The 23,435-nt window shown below is 39.0% G+C and overlaps 2 protein-coding genes across 5 annotated transcripts in view; one reads left to right on the top strand and one right to left on the bottom strand.

Annotated features, from left to right (window-relative positions):
- LOC129172353 (uncharacterized) overlaps positions 1-15,154 on the bottom strand; it is a 37,493-nt gene extending 22,339 nt beyond the window's left edge. The window contains exons 1-5 of one of the 4 annotated variants that reach the window (XR_008566985.1): positions 15,098-15,154; positions 9,279-11,778; positions 8,069-8,200; positions 7,412-7,486; positions 5,330-5,485 (exon numbers count right to left, since the gene is read on the bottom strand). Coding sequence is in view for 3 of the 4 variants with exons in the window: in XM_054761977.1 (XP_054617952.1) it covers positions 5,358-5,485; positions 7,412-7,486; positions 8,069-8,200; positions 9,279-11,769 (2,826 nt within the window). In the remaining variant the exon portion in view is untranslated. Of the gene's footprint in view, positions 1-5,108; positions 5,486-7,411; positions 7,487-8,068; positions 8,201-9,278; positions 11,779-14,929; positions 14,981-15,097 lie in introns of those variants that run through there. The other 3 variants (XM_054761977.1, XM_054761978.1, XM_054761980.1) reach the window with 3 other exon arrangements.
- A 289-nt stretch (positions 15,155-15,443) lies between these two features.
- The window catches only part of vsnl1a (visinin-like 1a), a 31,263-nt gene continuing 23,271 nt past the window's right edge, over positions 15,444-23,435 (top strand). The window contains exons 1-2 of the mRNA XM_054761618.1: positions 15,444-15,673; positions 22,895-23,061. Of these exons, the coding sequence (XP_054617593.1) occupies positions 22,900-23,061 (162 nt within the window). The 5' untranslated portion in view covers positions 15,444-15,673; positions 22,895-22,899. The remainder of the gene's footprint in view (positions 15,674-22,894; positions 23,062-23,435) is intronic.

The following is a 23,435-nucleotide window of genomic DNA, read 5'->3' as shown; positions in this document are numbered from 1 at the left end:
CACCTCCACAAGCTCGAGTCCTGTGACTAAAAGTGGACTACATTTTGGACTACATTTTTATTTATTTGATTATTTTATTTATAGTAAAATATTGGCATGCCAAAGATGTCAAGGTTTTTGGCCATGGAATACAACCAAATGAGCCTGATTTATATAGCCATGGCCAAAAACACTGACATCTTCGGCATGTCAATATTGTTGGCCGTGACTGTATGTTTTGCATTTTGTTCCCTTAATGTACCGAAAATAAACTGAACCATGGTCTTAATACTGAGGTACGTATCAAACTGCGACAATGCCGTACTGCAGTGGTCACCAACCTTTTTGAGCCCAAGATCTCTGGTCTAGGTATACTCTTGTATATGCCTAGAAAAAATATGTACACAATATATGTAAATACTGTATATACTGTACAGTATTGTATATATATTTTAATTATACATATTTATTTATTTATTTATTTTGTAGAAAAGTTAAAAAGTGATACATATTTAAAGCTTTGTCTTTAAATACAAAGCTTTGTGTTATTATTGGTTGTTGGCGTCAATATTTCAGCTTTGTCTCATTGTTCCTTTTGCTCTATTTTAACAATTTTTTCTGCTTTTTCTGCAGTGATGCAATGACAAATGATGGCCCCAGGTCCTCACTTTGGGCACCCCTCATTTTGTGGATCTTTGGTTGGGCTTGTGGCGTCGGCTCTGTGGGAGAATTACAAATCTTTTTGGCTTGTTGGCTCAGTGTCGTAGGTGAGCGATGGTGGTTGACGGGAGAGGACCTGCATTAAAACAGTCATAACAAGCCGCGACATCCATGGAGTTATATTTGTGCCTTAATTTTGAGGTAGCAAAGGCAGATTTTGAACCACATTAACATGCAATAATTTCTGTTGTGTCAGCACATCGCACGTTCTCTCTCCCTGTCGCTCAACCTCTGCACAGTTGTGAAGGCTGCGGGGCGAGCCGGTGTACGTGTGTGTGCTGGTAACTCCGGTCGGGTTTTGGGGACGAGGCTCCTGGGTGGAGCTTGCAGGTTGCATGCCTGGAGAGCAGCAAGATGTACGGCTGTGTTCAGTGATCAAAATGCATGCCTGTTGGTCACTCTCGGGGAGGAGAGGGCACTGATAATAATACATTTTTTTTTCCAATATTCTCACAAGCAACAAGAGTCCCAAAGATTGACTGGTGGATCACAAGCGACAGGTTGATGACCCCTGCCGTACTATTACACCCCTAGTGAGCAACCATTAACTTGTTAACTTCCTTTGTCACGAGTGAACGATGGAAACGGAGACGGACAAGCAAAAAAGAAAATGAAATGACAAATTCATGAACAAATATATAAAAGTGATTAGATATGGTATTTTTGCATGTTAATTCAGCAAGTTACTGTTCTAGTGCGCACAAGGGATGGCTAGTCCAGGGGTTATTTTTCGTCTCCAAGTAGGTCATATGACTCTGCATCTGTGACCTGGTGATTGCTATTGATCGGCCAAGGGCAACAAATTCACGGCTGATTGGGTGCACATACAGTACAGTGCTGTAATGTGTGCTTCAGCACTGCTTTGTTTGCTTTCCAGAGATGCTGCACTGTGACAGCTTGATACAGAAACTTTGATACTGTGTATACTGGCTGAGAGCTGTGAGCACTGTCAACATCTTTTGATACCCAGCGCAGCACCAAGCAGATACCACACATAGCTGTCATGTTTTCTCTGAGCGAGTAAACATTAATTTCTTACATTTTTTACATGTTGTTTATCCTCTGAAATGGAAACAGCCTGTGCTAAAGATGAAGTAGTAATTCAAAGCGATATATTAAGTGCTCACTGTGGCCCTTGAAGCATCGGAAGGCCTATAATTTGATGCCCATTAACTATCCTCAAGGTTTTATAATAAGATACACAGCGGGTCTCCTCCTGCAAAGGAACCATGCAAACAAATCAAGCTCGTTTCAATTAGTTAAAAGCAAGATCTCTCATAAGCATTAAAATGTTCCTGGAGCTGGCACACTGTGATATCTTCCATTATGTCGAATGAAAATAAACTATTGCATGCATGCATTATCCTTTTAATCGGCGCGGTGGATAAAAAATAATCAACATTAATGTGTAATGCAGACGACTATGTTGTGAACTCCTTGTTTTGGGGAAGGTGAACTAAAGTGCAGTCGTCCCTCACAACTTTGTGCATTAAATGAATCGTATTGCGGTTCCTATTTTGCAGTTGACTGCAGTCTATTATTAGTCAAAAATATGCTGAGAACCGATTCCCAGTGGCAACTATATCATAAATTTTTATATTTGCATGAGTGAGCCGCCGAGTGGACAGCTGCCAGATATCAGTGCATAATAGTGATGGGTCGCTCACAAACAAAACAGCTCTTACAACCGGCTCTATGAAGTCAACGGAAGGAGGCGGTTATTTGAAGTGAAAGAGCCATCGTTTTTTTGTCATCTTATTTTCTGTTGAAGCCGCACTTGATTGATCAAAATGCGTGTCGACACTAAGCAGAAGGGTGAGGGAGAGGTTACATACAGTACAGGCTAAAAGTTTGGACACACACAACACAATCCCATGGTCCCAATCCCATTAATAAGGCAGGAAATTCCACTAAGTAACACCTTATAAGGCATCCCTGTGAACCATTTCAGGTGACTACCTCATGAAACTCATTGAGAAAACACCAAGGGTTTGCAGCGCAAATTATAAGACATAAAATATATGTGTAAAATATAAGACATGTTTAGAGTACATCATTCCACATGTGTTCATTCATAGTTTTGAGAATCTACAATGTTAAATAGTCATGAAAATAAAGAAAACGCATTGAATGAGAAGGTGTGTCCAAACTTTTGGCCTGTATTGTACAAGCAAGCCGGAACGGTGAGTAAAATTGAGCAGTAGGAAACAAAAGCTGAAGCACTTTGTTTTTCTGAATGCCAACGTTCACTAACGACTAGCAAAAAACTGTTACCTGGATGCTGCTTTTTCACATTTAAAAATTCATACATTCATTCATTTTCTATGCCACTTGTCCTCACTAGCGTTTAATGCGTTTATGATATTTGGTTGTGTAATGTTTTGTTGATGTTGTGTTGCTTCACTGTAAATAATTGGAAATTTACAAATAATACACACAATCAGATTGGACCTTTTGATCTAATTGATATGGATCTTTGTTTCTGTGTTTTATAATTAGTTTTTGGAGTAATCTGTTCCAAGTTGAACATATACAGTGCTGAGAAAAACAACATTCAAAGAACTGCAGGCTTCAGTTAAGGTCAGTGTTCATGACTCCAACATAAGAAAGACACTATGCATGGCAGAGTTCCTAGACCAAAAAGCCCAAAACCACTGCTGAACAAAAAGAACATTAAGGCTCATCTCAATTTTGCAATAAAACATCTTGATGATCCCCAAGACCTTTGGGAAAATAGTCTGTGGTCTGACGAGACAAAAGTTGGACTTTTTGGAAGGTGTGTGCCCCATTCATCTGGCGTAAAAGTAACGTCACTTTTCAGAAAAAGAACGTCATACCAACAGTAAAATATGGTGGTGGTAGTATGATGGTCTGGGGCTGTTTTGCTGCTTCAGGACCTGGAAGACTTGCTGTGATAAATGGAACCATGAATTCTGCTATCTACCAAAAAAGTCCTGAAAGAGAATGTCCGTCCATCTGTTTGTGACCTCAAGCTGAAACCAACTTGGGTTCTGCATCACAACAATGACACAAAACACACCAGCAAGTCCACCTCTGAATGGCTGAAGAAAAACAAAATGAAGACTTTGGACTGGCCACGTCAAAGTCCTGACCTGAATCTTATTGAGATGCTGTGGCATGACCTTAAAAAGGTGGTTGATGCTGGAAAATCCTCCAACGTGGCTCAATTACAACAATTCTACAAAGATGAGCGGGCCAAAATTCCTCCACAGCGCTGTAAGAGACTCATTGCAAGTTATCACAAACGCTTGATTGCTGTTGTTGCTGCAACCAGTTATTAGGTTTCGGGGGCAATCCCTTTTTCACACAGGGCCATGTAGTTTTGGATTTTTTTTTCTTCATTAATAATAAAAAGTTTCATTTAAAAATTGCATTTTGTGTTCAGTTGTGTTGTCATTGACTAATATTTAAATTTGTTTGATAATCTGAAACATTTAAGTGTGACAAACATGCAAAAAAAAAAGAAATCAGGAAGTGTGCAAACACTTTTTACACCACTGTAAATAAAACCATTTAAACAATAAACATTAGATAAGTATAGCCTTACATTATAAATTCATTTTACATATATTTTGGTGAGAAATCAATTAAAGCTACAATAAAATGGAGAGCAGAAAGCAGAAATTCCCACCACGGGCTCACAATAACGCACCACATTTCACGCGGGTAACGGTAATGGCATTGTAACGTCTGAAATGGTAATTAACTAGATTACCCGTTTCTGGAAAAAATTTTTTAAGGGTGCTACTCCCAACACTGCTGATTTTCTGCATGGCAAACTATCAATATTAGCAATAAAATGTATTTTGTGTTGATATGTTGGGTATCCAGAATGGTTTAATTTGATTTATGTGATTTCTTATGGGTAAAATTGCTTTGGTTTTCAAACATTTTGGTTTTCATCTATCCTTTTGGAACAAATTCATAATGAAAACTAAGCTTGACTGTACAGGACAGGTACACAAATCCTCTGTACTGTTGCTCAAACTTGAACTTTACCATAATTTCCAACATGAAGAAGCAAATAAGACGTGAAGCTTAATGTTCGGCTTTTCTCTATTGTTGTTTTCCTGTTTGACCTATTGTATTAATGCACTGTATGGTGTACCCTGCTCATTTCATGAACATATCTAATTCTGTGAAGCTCAAGTCCAGCTAAGCGCCAATAGAATTCCTCAAGGCTATGTTGCGGAAGCCTTTTAATGAAAAGCAAAACAGAATGCCACAAAACATCACACTTAGCCTGACTAAGTACGCCTACGCAAACATGGAACAAGTTGCATATTGTATCAAAACATCTACGGAAAAATTCATAATGACCAAGTGGATGTATGTTTTGAAATTCATGAACCACAAATGTTTTAGTTAAATATTATATAGTGTTGGTGAACAAGAAGGTATACATTTTGAAGTCATATCACGACGTTTCAAAATGGGTAATATAAAAATGTAAATACCTGGAAATGCATCTAAAACAGGCTTTTGCAGCAAAATGTGTATCTCCAACTGTTTTAAAACTATACATGGGTGTAAGTTGGAATGTGAGAAAATGAAATTTACCAAATGCCAACACTCAAAACTGTCCAGTGAACAATGGACTGTGACTTACAAATAATCCCTGTGAACACTTGAGAACTTCATTTGGTTCCCTTGTACGGATGGTGACGGTGCAGGGTTTTGGGCTTGGCTCGCTTGGATAGTCCAAGACGGATTGGCCGTGTGCACGTCCTCAGAGGCTCCAGTCTCTTGGCCTGCCACGGAAGTGCTGCGCACAGAAATACAACATAGCATCCATCACTTCTACAACATTTACATTGGTTTTACTGTGTGTGGATATGCTGGAAGAAATGTTGCTTTCTGTGCAAGGGTACAATCCTCTCCTGCTGCTTTCAGCACATAATTCCTGTCAGTGTGCAGAAAGAAGCCACACTTTAAAGACTGAAGACAGACAGGCATGCTGGGAGCTGGCATCACTCCTGTTGTTTCCCAGCATACGTTGCAGAACTTGTTTTATAAAACGTTGCTAGAGTTATGTTTTTAGATTTAACGCAGTAATTGTTTATTATTCCTCATAATAGTAGTAGCCGCCCTATGTGTGGTAACTTACCTGTTACATGGTGTGCTGTCATCGTTGTTTTGGCACTGTGATTGTAGTGAGTGTTCTGTCTACTGAGCCCCCTGATCATTTCACTGTGTGACACATTTCACTGAGACTTTAGTGTTGGCTTGTACGCGCCCTAGTGCGTGGCCCGACTAGATATTGATATTGAATATCAGTCTGATCTCAGCCAAAAAACAATATCGGATAATATCGGCCTGCAACTAAAATCTCTGATATTGGCACTCCGATACAAGCAGTCCATTACAGATTCTGCAGCAGCACTTCTATCCAGCAGCAGCCCTTCTAGTCAGCATGCAGAATTCACGTGGTCACAACAGCGTGTGCTAGTGTGTTTAGAATGGAGTATAAGTGATGTGGCTGTGTTTTTCGTTGCAGTCCGAAAAAGATGTTGCAGCAGAGTGCAAAACCTGCATGCGCAAGTTTCCCGTGGTGGAAGTGTAATACGACCAACCTCATTGTGCATTTGAAGAAGAATTTTCCTAACACCACAGCTGCTTTGACACATTTGCAAACTTCTACGTAACGACAAAAAATCATTGGCTGTAAGGGAAAAGAGCCAGTCTCTGTTGGTGGTGAGTAATGTAGGGTTTAAACGTGTCATTGAGTACGTCGAGCCTTTTGTCAATAAAGCCCTACACCAGATGCATCAAGAAGTACTGTAAATTGGTCACTTTTTCTCATACCTACTATTGCTGACTATTATTTTCTGTTTGAGTAATATCACTTCATCAAGCCTTTTCTAACATTCCATGCACCTAAACAAGTAATAAAAGTATGTATTATATGTGCTGATATCTGATTGATATCAGTGTTGGCCGATATTCAAGGCTGCAATATTGGAATCGGATCGGAAGTGAAAAAGTTGTATGGGGACACCCCTACTCTAAGCTCACCCAGGCTTCATGGTCTGCACTTTCTCTCATCTTTGATGTCAAGTACGTGTACATGTAAGTACATGTTGACACCTAATCTAAATAGTAGTGCTGGCTACTAAGAAACAGGTACAGCTGCACAAACGTTCCAGCTACCCCAAAGCAGCTGCGCATCGCACCAGACAGAATTGAGAAAGCCAAAATAAGAGCATAAAGCTGGAAACCATGTGGAAAACTAAGGAAAACCAAAACTAAAGTCCAATCTGTCATGCATGTCAGGAACATGACATGGTTATTCCAGGGGGGTGTGAGGTGTCTTCCTTCAGTGCTTCAAATCTAATGTCACACCTCAGGAAGAATCGTTCGGAGTCACATGCAGTGTTTTGGCACTTTTTCTATGACGTGTATTGCATATTGCAGTATACTGTATGTCAGTGGTTATTTGTGAAATGCATTGAGTAGAAGAAGCAGAATGTGTTTGTTATCGTTATCGGTAATAAAGTGCTGGACAATATCGGATATCGATAAGAAAGCCATTATCTATCGAGCATCTCTAGTAATTGCATTATCTGGAGATCCGAAATTGTTTTAGAAGGGAGGGCAATGCTGAAAGAAACAAACTCTTAAAGAAAATCTATCTTTGTAATAATAACAACATCCAACCATCTTCAAATTAAGATTGTCATGGCTGACTCACTGTGCTGCTGTGTTTGCAAGAGAGGTTGACACATAAAGGAGCACGCTGTCCTTTTCAGCTCCGTCTGCCGGGGCTCTGGAAGGGACAAATTGTTAGTGAGACACAGCCAGGGACGAGTGGCTAATCCTCTTTTATTTGTTGCTCTGTTTATCCTCACACAATGTCACTGCATTCATGACACTGTTATCGTTCCCCTGCAGGTAACTGAGAAACCTAAATGAACCCTGGAATGCTCATGAGAGGGAACTGTTACAAAATGTTCTTTCTATGCTGAATTAATCTAACAATCATTTTCCTACATCTCCTCTAAATACCTAGCTCTCTATTACTCTTGTAGCGTAATCCCTCGTTTATCATAGTTAATTTGTTTCAGACTCGACTGTGATAAGTGAATTTCTGCCAAGTAGGATTCCTTATTTATAAATACCACATTTCCGTATTTTTAAAATATTTTTATTTTTGTTCATTTACCCATTTTTATGCTTGGAAATACTTAATTTAGGCATGAATACATAAAACTTGCTTAATTTATACAAATTGTAGGCTTTAGTCAAACACAAAACAGCAATAATTTATTGATTTGTTTATTTTGTGATGGAGTGAAGCTGCGAAATTCAAATCGATAAGTGACGAGGGACGACTGTCCCGTATTCTAACCTTTGTGTTTCTCTGCAATTACACCTGATGCTTCTTGGAAATTGAGGCTGCTATTGGGCACTTCCTGTTCACCACCATGACTAACTTCTGGATGTGTTACACATATCTTCACAGCACGGTCTTTGTAAGGATCTAAATGAAAAGACACAGACATGCAGCATTGCGCAGATTTGTTGTTTTAGCAAAACTATAATGATAATTTACAACCAGAATGTCACAAAGAAGAGTCGAGACCTCAACCAAGGCCATCTGTTTATTAGTTAGCAGCCAACTTGCTGATTCATGAAGGATGACATAGAGGTGGGCGGTGCCATTATGACTCTAGGGGGTGAACGGTTCCACTCGTGCTATAGTGACCGTAACCGTGAAAATCAATTCCTCACCATAATTAAATCACTACTTCCTTGGCTCCTTGGCCCATTGACAGTATCACCCTGTACAAGGTTTCATGGACCTGTTTTTTATTCAAATCCTAAAAAAAAAATACATAATCTAACACATAATAAATATTTTGCTTTACACTTGGCGACACGTATAAGATTTAACATTTATATTTATATTTAACATTTATATTAGAATTTAACATTTATATTAGAATTTAACATTTATGTTATGATTTAACATTTATATTTTGATTTAACATGTATATTTAGATTTAGCATTTGGATCTAAATTTAAGATTTAGATTTAGCATTTAGATTCACCATGTAAATCTAAATTTAAGATTTAGATTTAGCATTTAGATTCACCATGTAATTTCTACCTCAGATGTGAAGAAAATGAGCAAAATGTGAGAAAAGTGAACTAAATGTGACAAAAGTGAGCTAAATAGTGTTGTTGAGAAATGTTTTCAGGTCAAAACGGAATGAGTTCCCAGTTCACTCTTGTAAATACACACTCAATGATTGCAAATTAAAAAAAATAAATAAAAAAAGGAATGAGTTCCGAAATACACTAAAATTTGAATGGAACGGAACCCGAGAACCGCATGTAGCTACATAATACAGTATTTGCTCAGTTGAGACACACCCTCCAACTTATTTTTTTACTTAAATAAATGTTCAACAAAACACAAAAACAACTTCAAACCAAAAATGTGTAGCTAGTTAATTGGAATACAGAAAGGAATAATTATTTGAACAACAGAAAGCGCCTCAAAGCGTCTAATAGCATAGGGCCACTAAGAATAAATTAAATGAAATGTAGTTACCTGAAGCTGGGTCACTTTGGAGAGTTAGTTCCGGGCTGCTGGTGTGACTTTTGCCCTTGGAAACTTTGCTGCACGCCACATCACTACGCTGCTCGAGTGTTGGCACTCCATTGTCACATGTATAATCGCTTCTACTAATAAAAAAATACAGATTCAACTCCTTTAAGACCAAGTCAAATTCTTTTTTCAGATCAAATTCTGGGTACTGGATTGACTGTGGTCCGCTACACCCAGAGGAATCAGTGGCAGGCTCATTTGGGTAACTTTCGAACGCAATAATTTCCTGCCCTGAGACAAGTTCAGTATAGTTGGTAGCTCTGTTGTAACTTCCATTGGCAACGTCATCAGTGTGACACTTAAATATGCCCCCTTCGTCATGGACCTGGTCCTCTTCCATCTCTTTTGGCATCTCCTCGTCCTCATCACCCTCTGCTTCTAACACGTAGTGGTTCATTTGGGGGGATTTTATTAGCTGCATGGACATGCTGGTGTGAGGTTGGCAATCGCCTTGGCCAGCATTATCATCCTCATCATCATCTGGTGACAGTTGGATCTTGTGGAAGCTGTCAAAGCCCCCTGGCACGTGGTTGTAGAGGCAGAAGGCAGATGGCAGTGATGACAATCTCGCCTTGCTTTTGGGAGCTGTAGTGATGTCTGGGCTTTGTGAATAGCATTTTGGGCTTAATTCATGCGGGCCTGGTACGACTGCATCACTGATTAAAGGAAAGCACATGTCCAAAAGCTCATCTTTGCCTTTCAGTGTCTCATCTGTTTGGTGGTATTCGGTGAAACAGCATTGTGTGTCATCATGTGTTAGTTTGGTGACCTCTGTCAAGCCCTCCACAGCTGGTTGCTCAGTCATGACGTCATTGTCGGGTCTATTTTGTTGCAGTATCATCGCCACTGACTTAATTTCATATTTACAGAGTCCACATTCATTAGCAAAACCTGTCATTTCTTTTATATTTTTGGACTCGTCTCTTGTGCCAGTTTCAGCCTGTGGATGTTCATCGTACTGAGCCTTCAGGTTGTCGCAACTGACAGGCGAACAGCTGGACTGCTCGTGCAAATGATGTCCCATTCTAACACAGCTTTCTTGTATTCCATCCCCAGCTGGAAAAGGATTTGTAGGCCTTTGTGGACTTGATGCCGGATGACAGCTGCCTTCATAGCCAGTTGTGTTATGTTTCTCACAGGAGACAGTGCAGTTCGACTGAGTTTGGGTATAAAACTGACTCAGGTTCTCTTTCTTGTCTTCATGCAGCTGTGGTTCACTCTGGTTAGAAGACTGCACTGTCATGTCTAATGGTCTGACATCAGATATGTGAGCAAGAGGTATTTCCAGCTCACAGACTTTTACTGATGGAGGTAATTCTTCACCTGTACTGCTCCCTGAGTTAGAGCGAATCCCTTCAGCCTCCCTGACAGTTTCTCTCCAGACTGCAGGCTCAATTACACAGAAAGGGTCTGCATCATTATCTCCTTCAGTACACTCTTGGCTGATCCTCCCAGACATGTGATTCTTTGGTGTGTGATCAACTATTTCACCCCGTGCTTCCACTTTCGTCTCGCCAAGCTCTCCTTTTGCCCAAGCGATGTCATCAGTGCTTTGTGTCTCAGTCGCAATATTTATGGATGATATACTGTCGTAAGAGATAAGTGAGCCCTCTGCACATTCAACGGGAGAAGAGAAGTCGCTCCTTCCTTTGTCGTTAGTTTGGTCATTTGTTTCCCTGGCACACACAGCGGTACTATCACAAATCTCCACTTTTCTTTTGTCTTCTACGAAGATTACAGGGATGCCCTCATCAGGTCTACAGACAAATAATTGAAACTCACGAATATCAGCGGAAGATTTGTCTCTCCTCTCATGCTCTCTTTCTTCCTTATCAGTAAAATTGTGCTCGTCCTCCCTCTGATTGCTTTCCTCATATGTAGCAGATTGGCTACATGTACTCAAGCTGGCGCCATGTCGCGTGTAGTCATCAGGGAAATCCGACTGACATCTGACCTCCGCATGATTTGACATTCCATTTTTAGAAGGCACACTGCAATCACCAGGAGGTTTGTCTTCAAGTGATTTCTCCAGTAGTTGGCACTCAGGATGATTGGACATGTCAGTGGTGGGGTCTTTGAATGTCTGAGACCCTGATAATGGGCTTGAGCCGAGCTTGTCTTGCTGATCATATTGCTTCGGATGAAGGAAGTGTCTCTCTCCAATAATAACGCACACGTTAGGGGACCCTGTGTGGGCTGTTGTGTCCTCAGCTGGAGGGCTGACATTTGATTCAGTGTCTTGTTCAGAAGGTTTTTCATCTGAAGTATGTCCATTTTGTTCTGTGCATACTAGACGTACATTCCTAGGTGAGGTCAGCAATGGCGAAACAAAGGTTTGTGTTGTCAAAAGAAAGTCACACAGACAGTCTGTCCTTGGTCTTTTGGGGGCGAGTGGCAAACTTTCACTGTCAGTTGCTTGCTCAAGTTTCTCCATCGTTTAAAGCTGAAACACAAGCAGGTCAAGTATGAAAACTGCATCTGAAAATAACAATGCAGCTAAAATAACACAGCTGAAAGCACTTTGGTCTTCTCTCTTTTATCTGCTGCTGTTTTTTAATTTTCCACATTTCAACTTTGTTCTTAAATAATCTTCATAACTTTTCTTTTCAGAATATAATAATATTTATTCCTATAATTTTATAACTTTTGTCCCCAACCTAATTTTACAAAAATGTACCTTATTTTGTTTTGTTTGTTTCTCATAACATTACCACTTTTAAAAATATATTTATTTTTCTTATGCTACAAAAATGACATTATTTTTCCTCATAATATTACAAGTTTATTCTTGTAAAATTGAGACTATTTTCTCTTAATATTTTAACTTTATTCACATAAAAATGACAGCTGTTTTTTTTCCATTTCTGTTCCCCCCCCCCACTATTTCAGCTTTCTTGTTTTTTCTTATAATTATGACTTTATTCCCATAATAGTATGGCTTTATTCTCGGAACATTAAAACTTCTTCCTCAAACTAATTTTTTAAAAACAACATTTTCTCATTAGATTACAACTTTTTATCGTTAGATTACCACTTTTTTCTCTTAATATTTTGACTTTTCTCTTTGACTTTTCTTTTGTATTTTTGCTGTTGTTTTTCAAGTTATCTCTGGTTTTATACCGCTCCTACGTCTCATGACTGGACAGGTATGAGAACTTTTGAAGTTTAGGGATTCTGTGTGTGGCAACGTGTTCAGCGGTAAATCCGAGTATGTCGGGCAAGAACAGAGGAATGCAGATGTACCCTGTACACATCTTGAGATTTATGGAGTACGTTATTATAAGAAAATTACTATAGTGCCCTTCTGGGATCCAATATCATTTTAAACGTTTCTTGAAATGAACAGGATAGGGACCCTTTAGTGTTTTTACACCTTTTGGTATCATTTAAAGCTATTTAAGGGTCTAGTTTATTGCACAAATACTTCATATGCATATATTACACAAACCCATTGAACCTTTCTAGATAGCCAATTCTCGCAGTGTGCAATGAGACTACAAAGCAGGGGTCCTCGACATGCGTCGGGTTGCGCCTCAAATGTGAATGATTGTCCCAAGGTTTTCTTACTGCTGCTCCTATGCCCAGAAGACAGCCGAATGGCTACTCAATAACCTGCAATTACCGGCTTTTGTTTTGTAAACACAGCCATTATCTGCCAGATTAGCGGTTCACAGATGATGACTGTTTCTCTGAATATATTAGAATATTAGTTAAAAACTAATCTAGCCACTTGGCTGTCCTTTGGGCATGAAAAGCCAAATGGCTGGGCTGAGGGACTTCTAGTGTTAACAGTAGCATAACTAGTTTGTTGCCTCAATGTTGGCATAAGACAGTCTTAATTTGTGATTTCACTTACTTGATTCTGATTTAGAGGAAGGCCGGCACAGCATGTAAAAGATGGGGGACTCAACTTAGTCCCGGTTCCCATTGACGCTGGAGACGCAATACCCAACCCTACTTAAAACCCTACTTAAAATCTTAGTAAAGTGGATCCCCGAATACTTGCGATTCACTATTGAATTTGCAGATTTTTGGTCAAAATAATATTTTTTTTATTCTTTGAAAATAAGCCTTTTTTTGGCAGAAAAGGCATCTCATTCCCCCTAAGTCGGCAATAATTTATGAATATGTGAGAATACGGGTAAAATGTACAGCATCCATGTACCACTGTTAAAACAGCCACCTATTTTAAAAGTCAGTTTCTTTCTGCTTGACTGATAATGCTTTTTTCGTCAAGCGTTGCGATTTCGCACTTTGTTTTTGCCGTCCTTGAACGCACCATAGTTGCTGTGAGACGCAGAAGCGAATGTTATATATAACTTTGAGTAAAAGTTGTAAGTAAGTAGACGTCTTCTACGCTGTGACTCTGATTCTTTGTGTTCATGGGTCATCTTGCATTATCATTCATTAGTGGTGAGTACTTATTTTATACTTTAAAATACGTTGAATAAGTGTGTATATTGAAGACAGACGGAGCTGAATCTCATATAATAATTACAACAATCACTTTTATTGCAAATGTTGATCCAAAATTGGAGAACTAGTCAACATCAAGCTAGCAGGAGGGCTTTGAAGGGGTCAGGGGAGGCCAGCCATGTGTCAAAAATAGCCATTTTTATGGGTGTCTCATTTTTGCCATTGGTCTTGGACAGTAACCCCCGCAAACATCTGACCGTGATAAATGAATTGCCGTAAAGTAGGATTAGTAATATTATTTACAAGTAGAATATTTTCATACTTGTAGCATCGAAAACCTGTTTACGACCTTTTGCATGTTTTTTAACATTATTAGAGCCCTCGACACGTGAAATAACACCCCTATAGTCAACTTTACACTAATATTACCCAATATAGTAGACATTAATTAATTCATTCATTCATTTTCTATGCCGCTTGTCCTACTTGGATTGCGGGGGTATGCTGGAGCCTATCCCAGCTGATTTCGGACGAGAGGAAGGGTACACTCTGGACTGGTGGCCAGCCAATCGCAGAGCACAAATAGAAATTCACCCTCTCTTTCATACCTATGGGCAATTTAGCCTAACATGCATATTTGTAGAATGTGGGAGGACGCCGGAATACTCAGAGAACCTGCTAACCACTAGGCCACAGTGCAGCAGCTGTCTGTACTTGAAGGGACAAAGGCCAGAGGATTAGTAGACAACGGAAAATAAGACATAGTACAATATGTGCCCTGCGATTGGCTGGCGACCAGTCCAGGGTGTACCCCGCCTTTTGCCATCTGGGATAGGCTCCAGCATACCACCGCGACCCTGGAGAGGACAAGCGGCATAGAAAATGTATGGATGGACGTGTGAAAATGCGTAATTTAGACCAAGAATGTGTAAACTTTGCTTAAATATGTATTTTTTTTTACTACTAATAGGCCGTAGTCAACCATGAAACAATGACAATTTATTATCAACGGAAGACTGTATTTTTATAACTGTTTAATTTAGACATTATGACTCTATTTAATGACATATGACCGCAAAATAGCATCAAGACAATGGCCACACTGAGTGGAGATCTGCTTTTTGAATAAGTTCAATTTCAATGTTCCCAGTCACATAAATTAAACAGAAATAGCTCACCTCTCCTTTTTGTAATAGTGATGAAAGTTGGTGACCCCTGCTATACAGTTTTTACTTCTAGTTGCACTACTTACACTTGTAACTTCTCCATTCAAACTTCCTTATTCATCCACATTCCTTTATTCAAACTACCTGCTTTCATTTATTGCTATTACTCACTTAGCTCACCTTTAAGCCAGTCAGCCCGTCGACTAAGCAGCCCACAAGAAGCAAAGATTTAGCATGTTTAGCTGCAATTAGCATCGCAATGGAAGCTCGTGTGGCGCCAAACGCTCGTGAGGAACAATAATGTAGAAACTGTCTTTATTAAGGCGGAGTAATATGTGTTGTCTGGTGTACTTTGAGATTTTCATACCATACATTAGTGTATTTCGTGTTTAACTTGCTGTTTTGTGCTATTTTATGTCACGAGCTGCTACACAAATACACACGCTCACACGGGGAGATAAGCGCATCTCCCTCTCCCCCCAGTGTACTGTGTGTGTGTGTGTGCGTGTGTGCGTGTGCGTGTGCTGCTCGGTGCATCACGGCAGTGTGCATTTAGCAGCATCATCCTACGCACCTGCACCACTCACGAGCTATCGCACGGACAGCATCGCATTAAAAATACTAGAAACATATAATAAAATATCGATAACATACACAGAAAAGAAAAGCTCGGCTGAGAACGCTTCTATTTCCCCTCGTCCTCGCAGTTTTGGACCTCGCCAGACATTAGACTTCTTTCTCTCTTTGACTCTTCAGGTAAGACCTTTTTTTAAAATTATTTCATGTTGTTATCAATTACTGCATTTTCACAAAGGTGCAACCTAGTACGTCATTCTGTTATCGGACTAATAGTGATGAATGGATTTTGCCACATGAAGTCACCGATTATGACACAAAAAAATGCCACAATGCCGTCAAGGTGTTGGTGTATCACGCAAAATCCACATTTGCGTTGCGATTCAACACAAGTGACGCCTGCTACTTCTGATGATGTATTTTTTTTATTGTTGTCTGTCTTGATTAGAGCTGTAGTCAAGTGCCTGATGGCATAATGTGGGCTGGTGGTCCTGATGTTGCAAGTGTGTGCGTGTGAGGGAAGGAAAAAGGTGGAGATGTTTGTGGTGAGGTGTTTTCTATAACCTGCATCATCCTCTTCTACTTTTTTTTAACAATAAGCGCAGGTTTGACCACTCCATCTTTTATGATTTCATCTTACGAAATGCACGTCCTTGTCACTTATATATGCATGACTATATATATGTTTCTATTGCACAGCATCGCACTGCATTGTTCAAGCATATTTCGCTCAGAGAGCCAGGGCTCCTTCTCAAGGTCATCCCCTATTGGTAAATGATGCGAAGGGAGACTGTGTTATGTAATCGCTAGCCCATCGCCTGGCTGAGGGGCCGGCCGCAAGCTCCCGGTAACCTTACTGATATGTCTTCATATCTGTACCTGCACCCTCACGTGCATCCATGACTTCTTCATTAGTCTATCCTCCATGGATAAGACAAAAGGATGTCAGTCTGAGGCACAGAAAAATAAAAGCAATGCTGTCCAACCCTTCATTACTTCCCTCAAACCTCAAACTAATGTCATGTAATGAACACATTATGCTTCTTCTACTGTGATGCCACTGGATGCATTTCACAAAAAACAACAATGAATACTGCAATATGCAATACAAGTTATGCTCTTATTTTGGTTTTCTGTTTCCCGTCACTGCAAAGCACCTAGTAATACGCACTACTTTTACGCAGTGTTTCTCAAATCGTGGGGCGGGAACTCGGTGCAGTGGTTTGTACAGATAAATACATGAATGTTACAGGTTCTCAATTGTATTTCAAATTCTGACCCCCGGGGGGGGGGCATGACAGAAAATAATCAAGAACCACTGCTTTACAGACATTGCAAATTGCAGAGGCAAAGCTTGGAAATTATCAGCAGAAATGATTGTCAGAAAAAAACATACCAATATGATCAGATATTCCATTTTTATTGCCAATAGTGGCATCTTTTTGGATTGCATAATTGGGATGCAATGTCCTATGCAGTGGACGATGATACCTAATAGAGTTGCAACAATTAATCGATTAATCGATGATTAATCAATTATCCAAGTAATCAACAACTATTTTGGTTAGCCCGCAGCACATTCTAAAAATATAATTTAACAAGAAAACTAAAAAAAAAACAATCAACAGGACATAGAATAAAAATAAGAATAAAGTCACAATTTTATGAAAATAACCTTGTAATATTATGAAGAAAAATAATAATAAAGCTGAAATATTAAAGAAAAATAAGTTTGTTTGTTTTTTTAAATCAGAACAACAAATAGTTGTAAAAGTTGTAATTTTTGGAAAATTAGGTTGTGGAAAAGTTCTAATGTTACAAGAATAAATTCCAAATATGGGAATAAATTCGTAATTATGAGAAGAAAATTTACATGAAGAAAGTTGAAATAGTTGGAAAATATAAAATAAAACAGCAGATATGGAAAAAAACAGCTGTAATTGTAGCGGAATAAAGTCAACATATTAAGAGAAAAAAATCCTATTCTAACAAGAAAAAAGTTGCAATTTTACAACAATAAACTGGTAATATTATGAGAAAAATAATTATTGCTACTAAAATAATGTAATTTTAGTAACATGGAGTTGAAATATTAAAGAAAAAACTGTGCTGTTTAAAAGTCGCAATATAATGACAAACAAAACAAAATAAAGTAATTTTTCAAAATTTGGTTGGGGAAAAAGTTAAAAATTCTGGGAATTAAGTCAAAATATTATGGGAATAAAGTCATAATATTAGAAAAAGAACATTTATGAAGATTATTTATGAAGAAAGTTGCGATATTGGGGGAAAAAAAATGCAAAAATTGGAAAAAAGAGCAAAAAGTTCATACTAACAATAAGCTTTTTCACTTACGTCACGAAACTGAGATGCAGTTTTTTCTTGAAATATATACTGTATATATATATATATATATATAACCTCTTAGCATATCTGCATGTGTTGTTGCCCTTGCATCCTTTCATTTTTCAGCATGTCACCCTCGATGGAAAACTTTTGGACACCCCTGGCCTAACCGATAACTCGATGAATCAAAACAACGAGCTTCAGATTAATCGACTAAGAAAATAATCGTGAGTCGCAGCGCTAATATTGAGTGCCAACTGTATCATTCTTTCATCTTCTCTATATTTTTTTTATATATTAACATTTATAGTAACATTGGACATGAAAAAAAACCCAAAAAACTGTCGCTTGAACTTGAACTTTTAATTTAATTGTCACACTTTTTCAGTTCTATTATGCTTGTCCCACATGTCTCGGGAGGTTGGACAAAGGGTGTGCCTTTTTAGTTTTAGGTACATTTAGTTCTCTTCCCAATTGACCGTCCATCTAGAGCTCTATTCTTTGTAATTATGTGAAAATAGATTGTTGCAATATAGCTTTGTGTTTAAAAACCCGCAGTGAGGCATTGTTTGAATGTCTCCAACACACTTTATCAACATCACGTGTAAGAGAGAGGACAGCTTCACACTTTATGATGAATATAAGTGGTCGACTGGATGTTACACACAGTGATTCAGCGGTGGTGCTTGTTGTGTGAATGTAGGAGGAAAGTGAAAGTGCGTATTTGCCGAAGCGGATAGACGTGCTGCGTCGATGATTTCCCTAAATGTGACGATGCATAAGCTTTTTTTACGCAGTGACACTGCAAAACAGCCACATCGGAGCCGTAACAGTCGACACCGTACATCTACAGTATTAGCTACTTTTGTTTTTTGCGCAGATGATACAACTGTCTGTGCATTCACACAGCAACACCTCATCCTGAAAATAGATATGGCATTAGGCTTTTTGGACATGTTTGAATTGTGCAAATGTAATCACATAATGTTTTTTTTAATGTAACTTCCGAAACAAATCCGCCATAGTATACCATACCTTTACGGCACACCTTTATAGACAGGTGCTGTTACAGCTCTGATACTAAAGCTGAAGGGGAAACGTTATGTGTCGGTCTTAGAGCTGCAACAATTAATTGATGATCCGATGATTAATTAATTATCCAGTTAATCTACAACTATTTTGGTATTCGATCAATCGAATTTTGCCTCTTTTTTGATATGTTGTTGACCAAACCACTAACAGTTTGTGTTTGTTTCATATTGATTTGGTCCAACTAGGGCCTAATCCGATGAATTAATGATTAATCGATTATCTAATTAATCAACAACTATTTCGGTATTGGATTAATTGAATTTGGCTTCTTTTCTGATATGTTGCTAACCAAACCACTAACTGTTTGTGTTTGGTTCATATTGATTTAGTCCATGTAGGGCCTAACCGATTACTGATTAAAACTGAAAAAATAGGAAATAGGAGCCAAAACCAAAGTGCATACTAATAATATGCGTTTTCAGCCATTTCACAAAACTGAGATGCATTTTTTTCTTGAACTATACCTGTATATAACTTCTTAGCATACTTTATCTACATTTGTTGCTTTACAAAATATCAAAGGGGCCCTTACATCCTTTCATTTTTCAGTATGTGGCCTTCGATGGAAAACGTTTGGACACCCCTGGCCTAACGATTACTCGATTCATCAAAACAAGCTTCAGATTAATCAACTAAGAACATAATCGTCAGTTGCAGCCCTAGTCAGTCGGTACGTTTACATACAGGAGCGCAACTATGTACTTTCGGAGTTCGAGGTCGACAAATTACAGGCTTGACATCACGCAGGGTGTTCCGGTGTTTGGACCTTGAAGTTTAATCATTTCAGCAATGTGCTCAGCACGTTTGCCTCAGATCCAGGCGGTTCTGGGTTTAAATCTCATGTAGAGCATCTCTGTGTTGAGACTGCTTCTCTATACAGTATTCTTGCATACGTTTTGCTTTGTGTTGAACTGGCAGACAGTCACCCTGGAGTTTATCACGATCTAGGTAGTTTTTGTCACCCCAGCAGGCTTCATCAGTTCAAGCTCAAAGACTAGTTATGACAGCTATCTGAGGGGACGCTACAGGATCCAAAGTATCTATATCTCTATAATATACTTCAGAAGTGGCCATTTCTCCATTCATAAAGAAGTCCCTGGCTACTGAGGATCTAAAGGCAAGGGCCTGTCCGGGATTTGAACCAGGGACTTCTCACACCCGAAGCGAGAATCATACCCCAAGAGCCTCATTAAAATAACAGGGTGCACTCGTAAGGTGCAGCACATCAAACTCGGCCATGTTTATTGCAGTAGGCCCATTTTTTCACTGTGCACACAAATTTGGCGCACACCTCTGCTAGGAAACATCTGTCAACTTGCAGCTGCTGTGTCAGGGCTCGATCAATCTAGTCCGACAACAAACTATAACAAGGAGACAAACTGCTGTAGGACTGATTTGTTTTCGCACTCTCACTGCTGTTCCATGAATGCTGACGTTTTCTCAAGGCTGTTGCATTGTAAGCTTAGACTTCAGGAGTTATTCACGGCACACTTGTCAGTTCTCTTCAGTAAGCCTTAGAAATATTACATTAATATTATCCAGAAGATAAATTAGCAACTTCTAACAACAAATAGAAGTACAAATTCTTCTATTTGTACTCAACTGAGTCATGGCCATAATGTGTTAAGATTGTTAAGAATTATGACGAACCAGCTGAGGTAAAATGGAGTGCACTAATTGGATGCAACCAGCAGAGGCGCTCAGCCTCAACTAGGTATTTTGTGATCTAGAGCAGTTTTTATTACTTTATTCAGCCAAGCACATCCAGTGGAACCCTGGTTAGCGTCATTAATCCGTCCCAGAAGGCTGGACTCATAACATACTCTAACTGAATGAGTTTTTCCCATACGGAATCATGTAAATCCAATTAATCTGTTCCAGAAGGCTAGAATTGTTAACACAAAACACTTTTATAGTTTTACGTGCAGAAAATACTTTGAAATGCATATAAATGATAAATGACAGAGATAACTGAACATTTAACATCATTTTTAACATGATTGAAGACATAATTGTTGACTTAGACGGCAAGATTCGCTCAGACAACACTTTCGTGTTTTGTTTACTTGCCTCTGGTCTTGCGGGGATCCTCAGGCTGCTTTTTGTGCTGGCGCTTCGGATTGAGGACAATGTTGGTCATGTTGAACTTCCCTGGTTCTGCGCCACCGCTTGGGACTTGTGCACGGCAGGTTTCGGCCTTTTTCGGACATTGGTGAGGTGTGCTGTTGCATGCTGGATAGAAGTGCCGGAGCAGATTTTGGAATGAACTGCTTGTATCGGAGTGCTGATATCTGGTAAACCTCATATCAGAAACCTGGTAAACGTGATCTGGTAAACTTCAAACAGCTTACTTAAAACATTTACATGTGCAAACAACACAAAAAACTTTCAACATATTAGTATGTGGAGTCAAATTATGGAATGGACTGAGCAAAAAAACTCAAACAATGCACTAAAATGAGGCATTTCAAGAAACAGTACAAGCAGGTGATGTTTACAAAGTACAAGGAAGAAGAGTCCTTAACCACTGTGTACATACAGTGCTATGTCTAATCACTCTTGCACTTACTACTCATTTCTCATTTCTCAGGACTGCGTGAAGTATTACATTGACTGTACTAACTCAGCAACAAACTGTTTCTGTCAACTATTAACTTTTCAGCATTCTTATTATTTATTATCAATGTTACATAAGTTATCAATGCATCACAACCCTTTACTCCCATTGTAACACATTGTGATCGATCTGGTCTCTATTTCAAAATTGGGAAATGATACTTGTGCAATACAGGAAGTGCAAAAACAAATATATTAGCAATTGATGTGAAAGTGAAAGGTGGTATGATGAAATAAACTACTCCTTTTTGGACATGTGGAACTGTTAATTGTAATTGTGATGTATTCCAATGTGACCTTGCAGGCTTGTTCAAAATAAAATTAAACCATCACCATTGGCGATTTTACATGCAGGCCGATATAATCTGATACTTGTTTTTGCTGATATTGGACCAATATCGATATCAGATTGGCAGACCCCTAGTCATGGGTCACTTTTTTGAAAACAAGTACTTAGCGAGGTCTGATTACTTGCTAAATATAACTCTGTCTTCTAATTCTCTGGCAGACCAGGTGTGTTACAATGTGTCTGTAATCTATTTGTGGCGGGCCGCCACAAACATATGAACGTATGGGAAACACTGCAGTATGTAGACTATAGTGGAAAAGTCGGTTGCCAGCCTGTCCATGTCGAGCAACTCACCGTGTTATGATTATTGTTAAAAATAGCCTGCTTAAGTAGACATCGACGGCTTTGCTCAACATAAAATTTGAGATCCATTGCGGTCATTTCTATGAAACATGTTTTGTTTCAGTATTGTTAACTTTCTCATTATTGCTAACATGGGTACACACCATTAAAATGTGCATACAGTGACTTCCTATTAAGTGCAAAATAAGCTTCAAAATAGTAGCGTGGCAGTATTGGATTCTACACCCAGTTATATATTTTGTTTAGATTGTTTCTACCGGAAGAAAGATTTGTTGTCATTGTAGTCTAGACATACAGTTCAATAAGGTTACCGCAGCAGCTCTGTTAGGTAAGAGTATAAAACTTATAGGCAAACAACTATTCACTGAGAGAAAGTCTGGTGTGTGAACCATTACACTCTGTGTGAGGTTGAATAAAAATAAATAATATTGACATTTCAGTTCAAACTGAAAGGATTTCATGGCTTGTGAGTGCTTCTAAATATGAAACAAAGAAACGAAAGTAGGGCAAGCAGCTGCTTCAAGGAAGAAAGGTGCACGTATCACAACTGACCTTAACAACACACAAACAAAAAACGAAATGTATTTTTACTCGGAACTTTGGGAGCAGTTCTATGACCGATAAATCACTATGTCGTTATTTGTAATACAATAAAAATAGGCATCTTTGTGTGTGTTTGTGCGTGTCCCGTGCAGGCAAAATGGGGAAACAGAACAGCAAGCTGACCCCCGAGGTGATGGAAGATCTGGTGAAGAACACAGAGTTTAACGAACACGAGCTGAAGCAGTGGTACAAGGGTTTCCTGAAGGACTGTCCCACCGGACGTCTCAACCTGGAGGAGTTCCAGCAGCTCTATGTCAAGGTGAGTCTTCCACTTCATAGATCACATGTACTCTCCCAGGTTCATACTCCATGTGTATCCATCAGATCAACTACACTGATGCACCGCCTGTACACTTGACTTAACAATTGTATTGTTCCATTTGAAAGAGCACATCTAAATAAGTATGGAAAACATAATCCAGTATGTTTTTACACACATTTTGGAAAGAAAGCAATTCATTGCTTCTTATTGAATCCCTTTTGCAGTCGGTGTGCTCTCTCGCTAATGGGGTTGGCCGATTGATCAGCTATGTCTACGTCTCTAATGTTTTTTTTTTTCCACATTAGGGCAGTTCATTTTGACAGTCTGACTCAGGAACAAGATTAAAAAGTTTGTAAAACTAAAACGGAGGG

This window comes from Dunckerocampus dactyliophorus, chromosome 19 (genome assembly GCF_027744805.1).
Source record: "Dunckerocampus dactyliophorus isolate RoL2022-P2 chromosome 19, RoL_Ddac_1.1, whole genome shotgun sequence".
Lineage (NCBI taxonomy): Eukaryota > Metazoa > Chordata > Actinopteri > Syngnathiformes > Syngnathidae > Dunckerocampus > Dunckerocampus dactyliophorus.
Note: the sequence above shows the minus strand (reverse complement) of the source record. Positions and strands in the feature narration are given on the sequence as shown.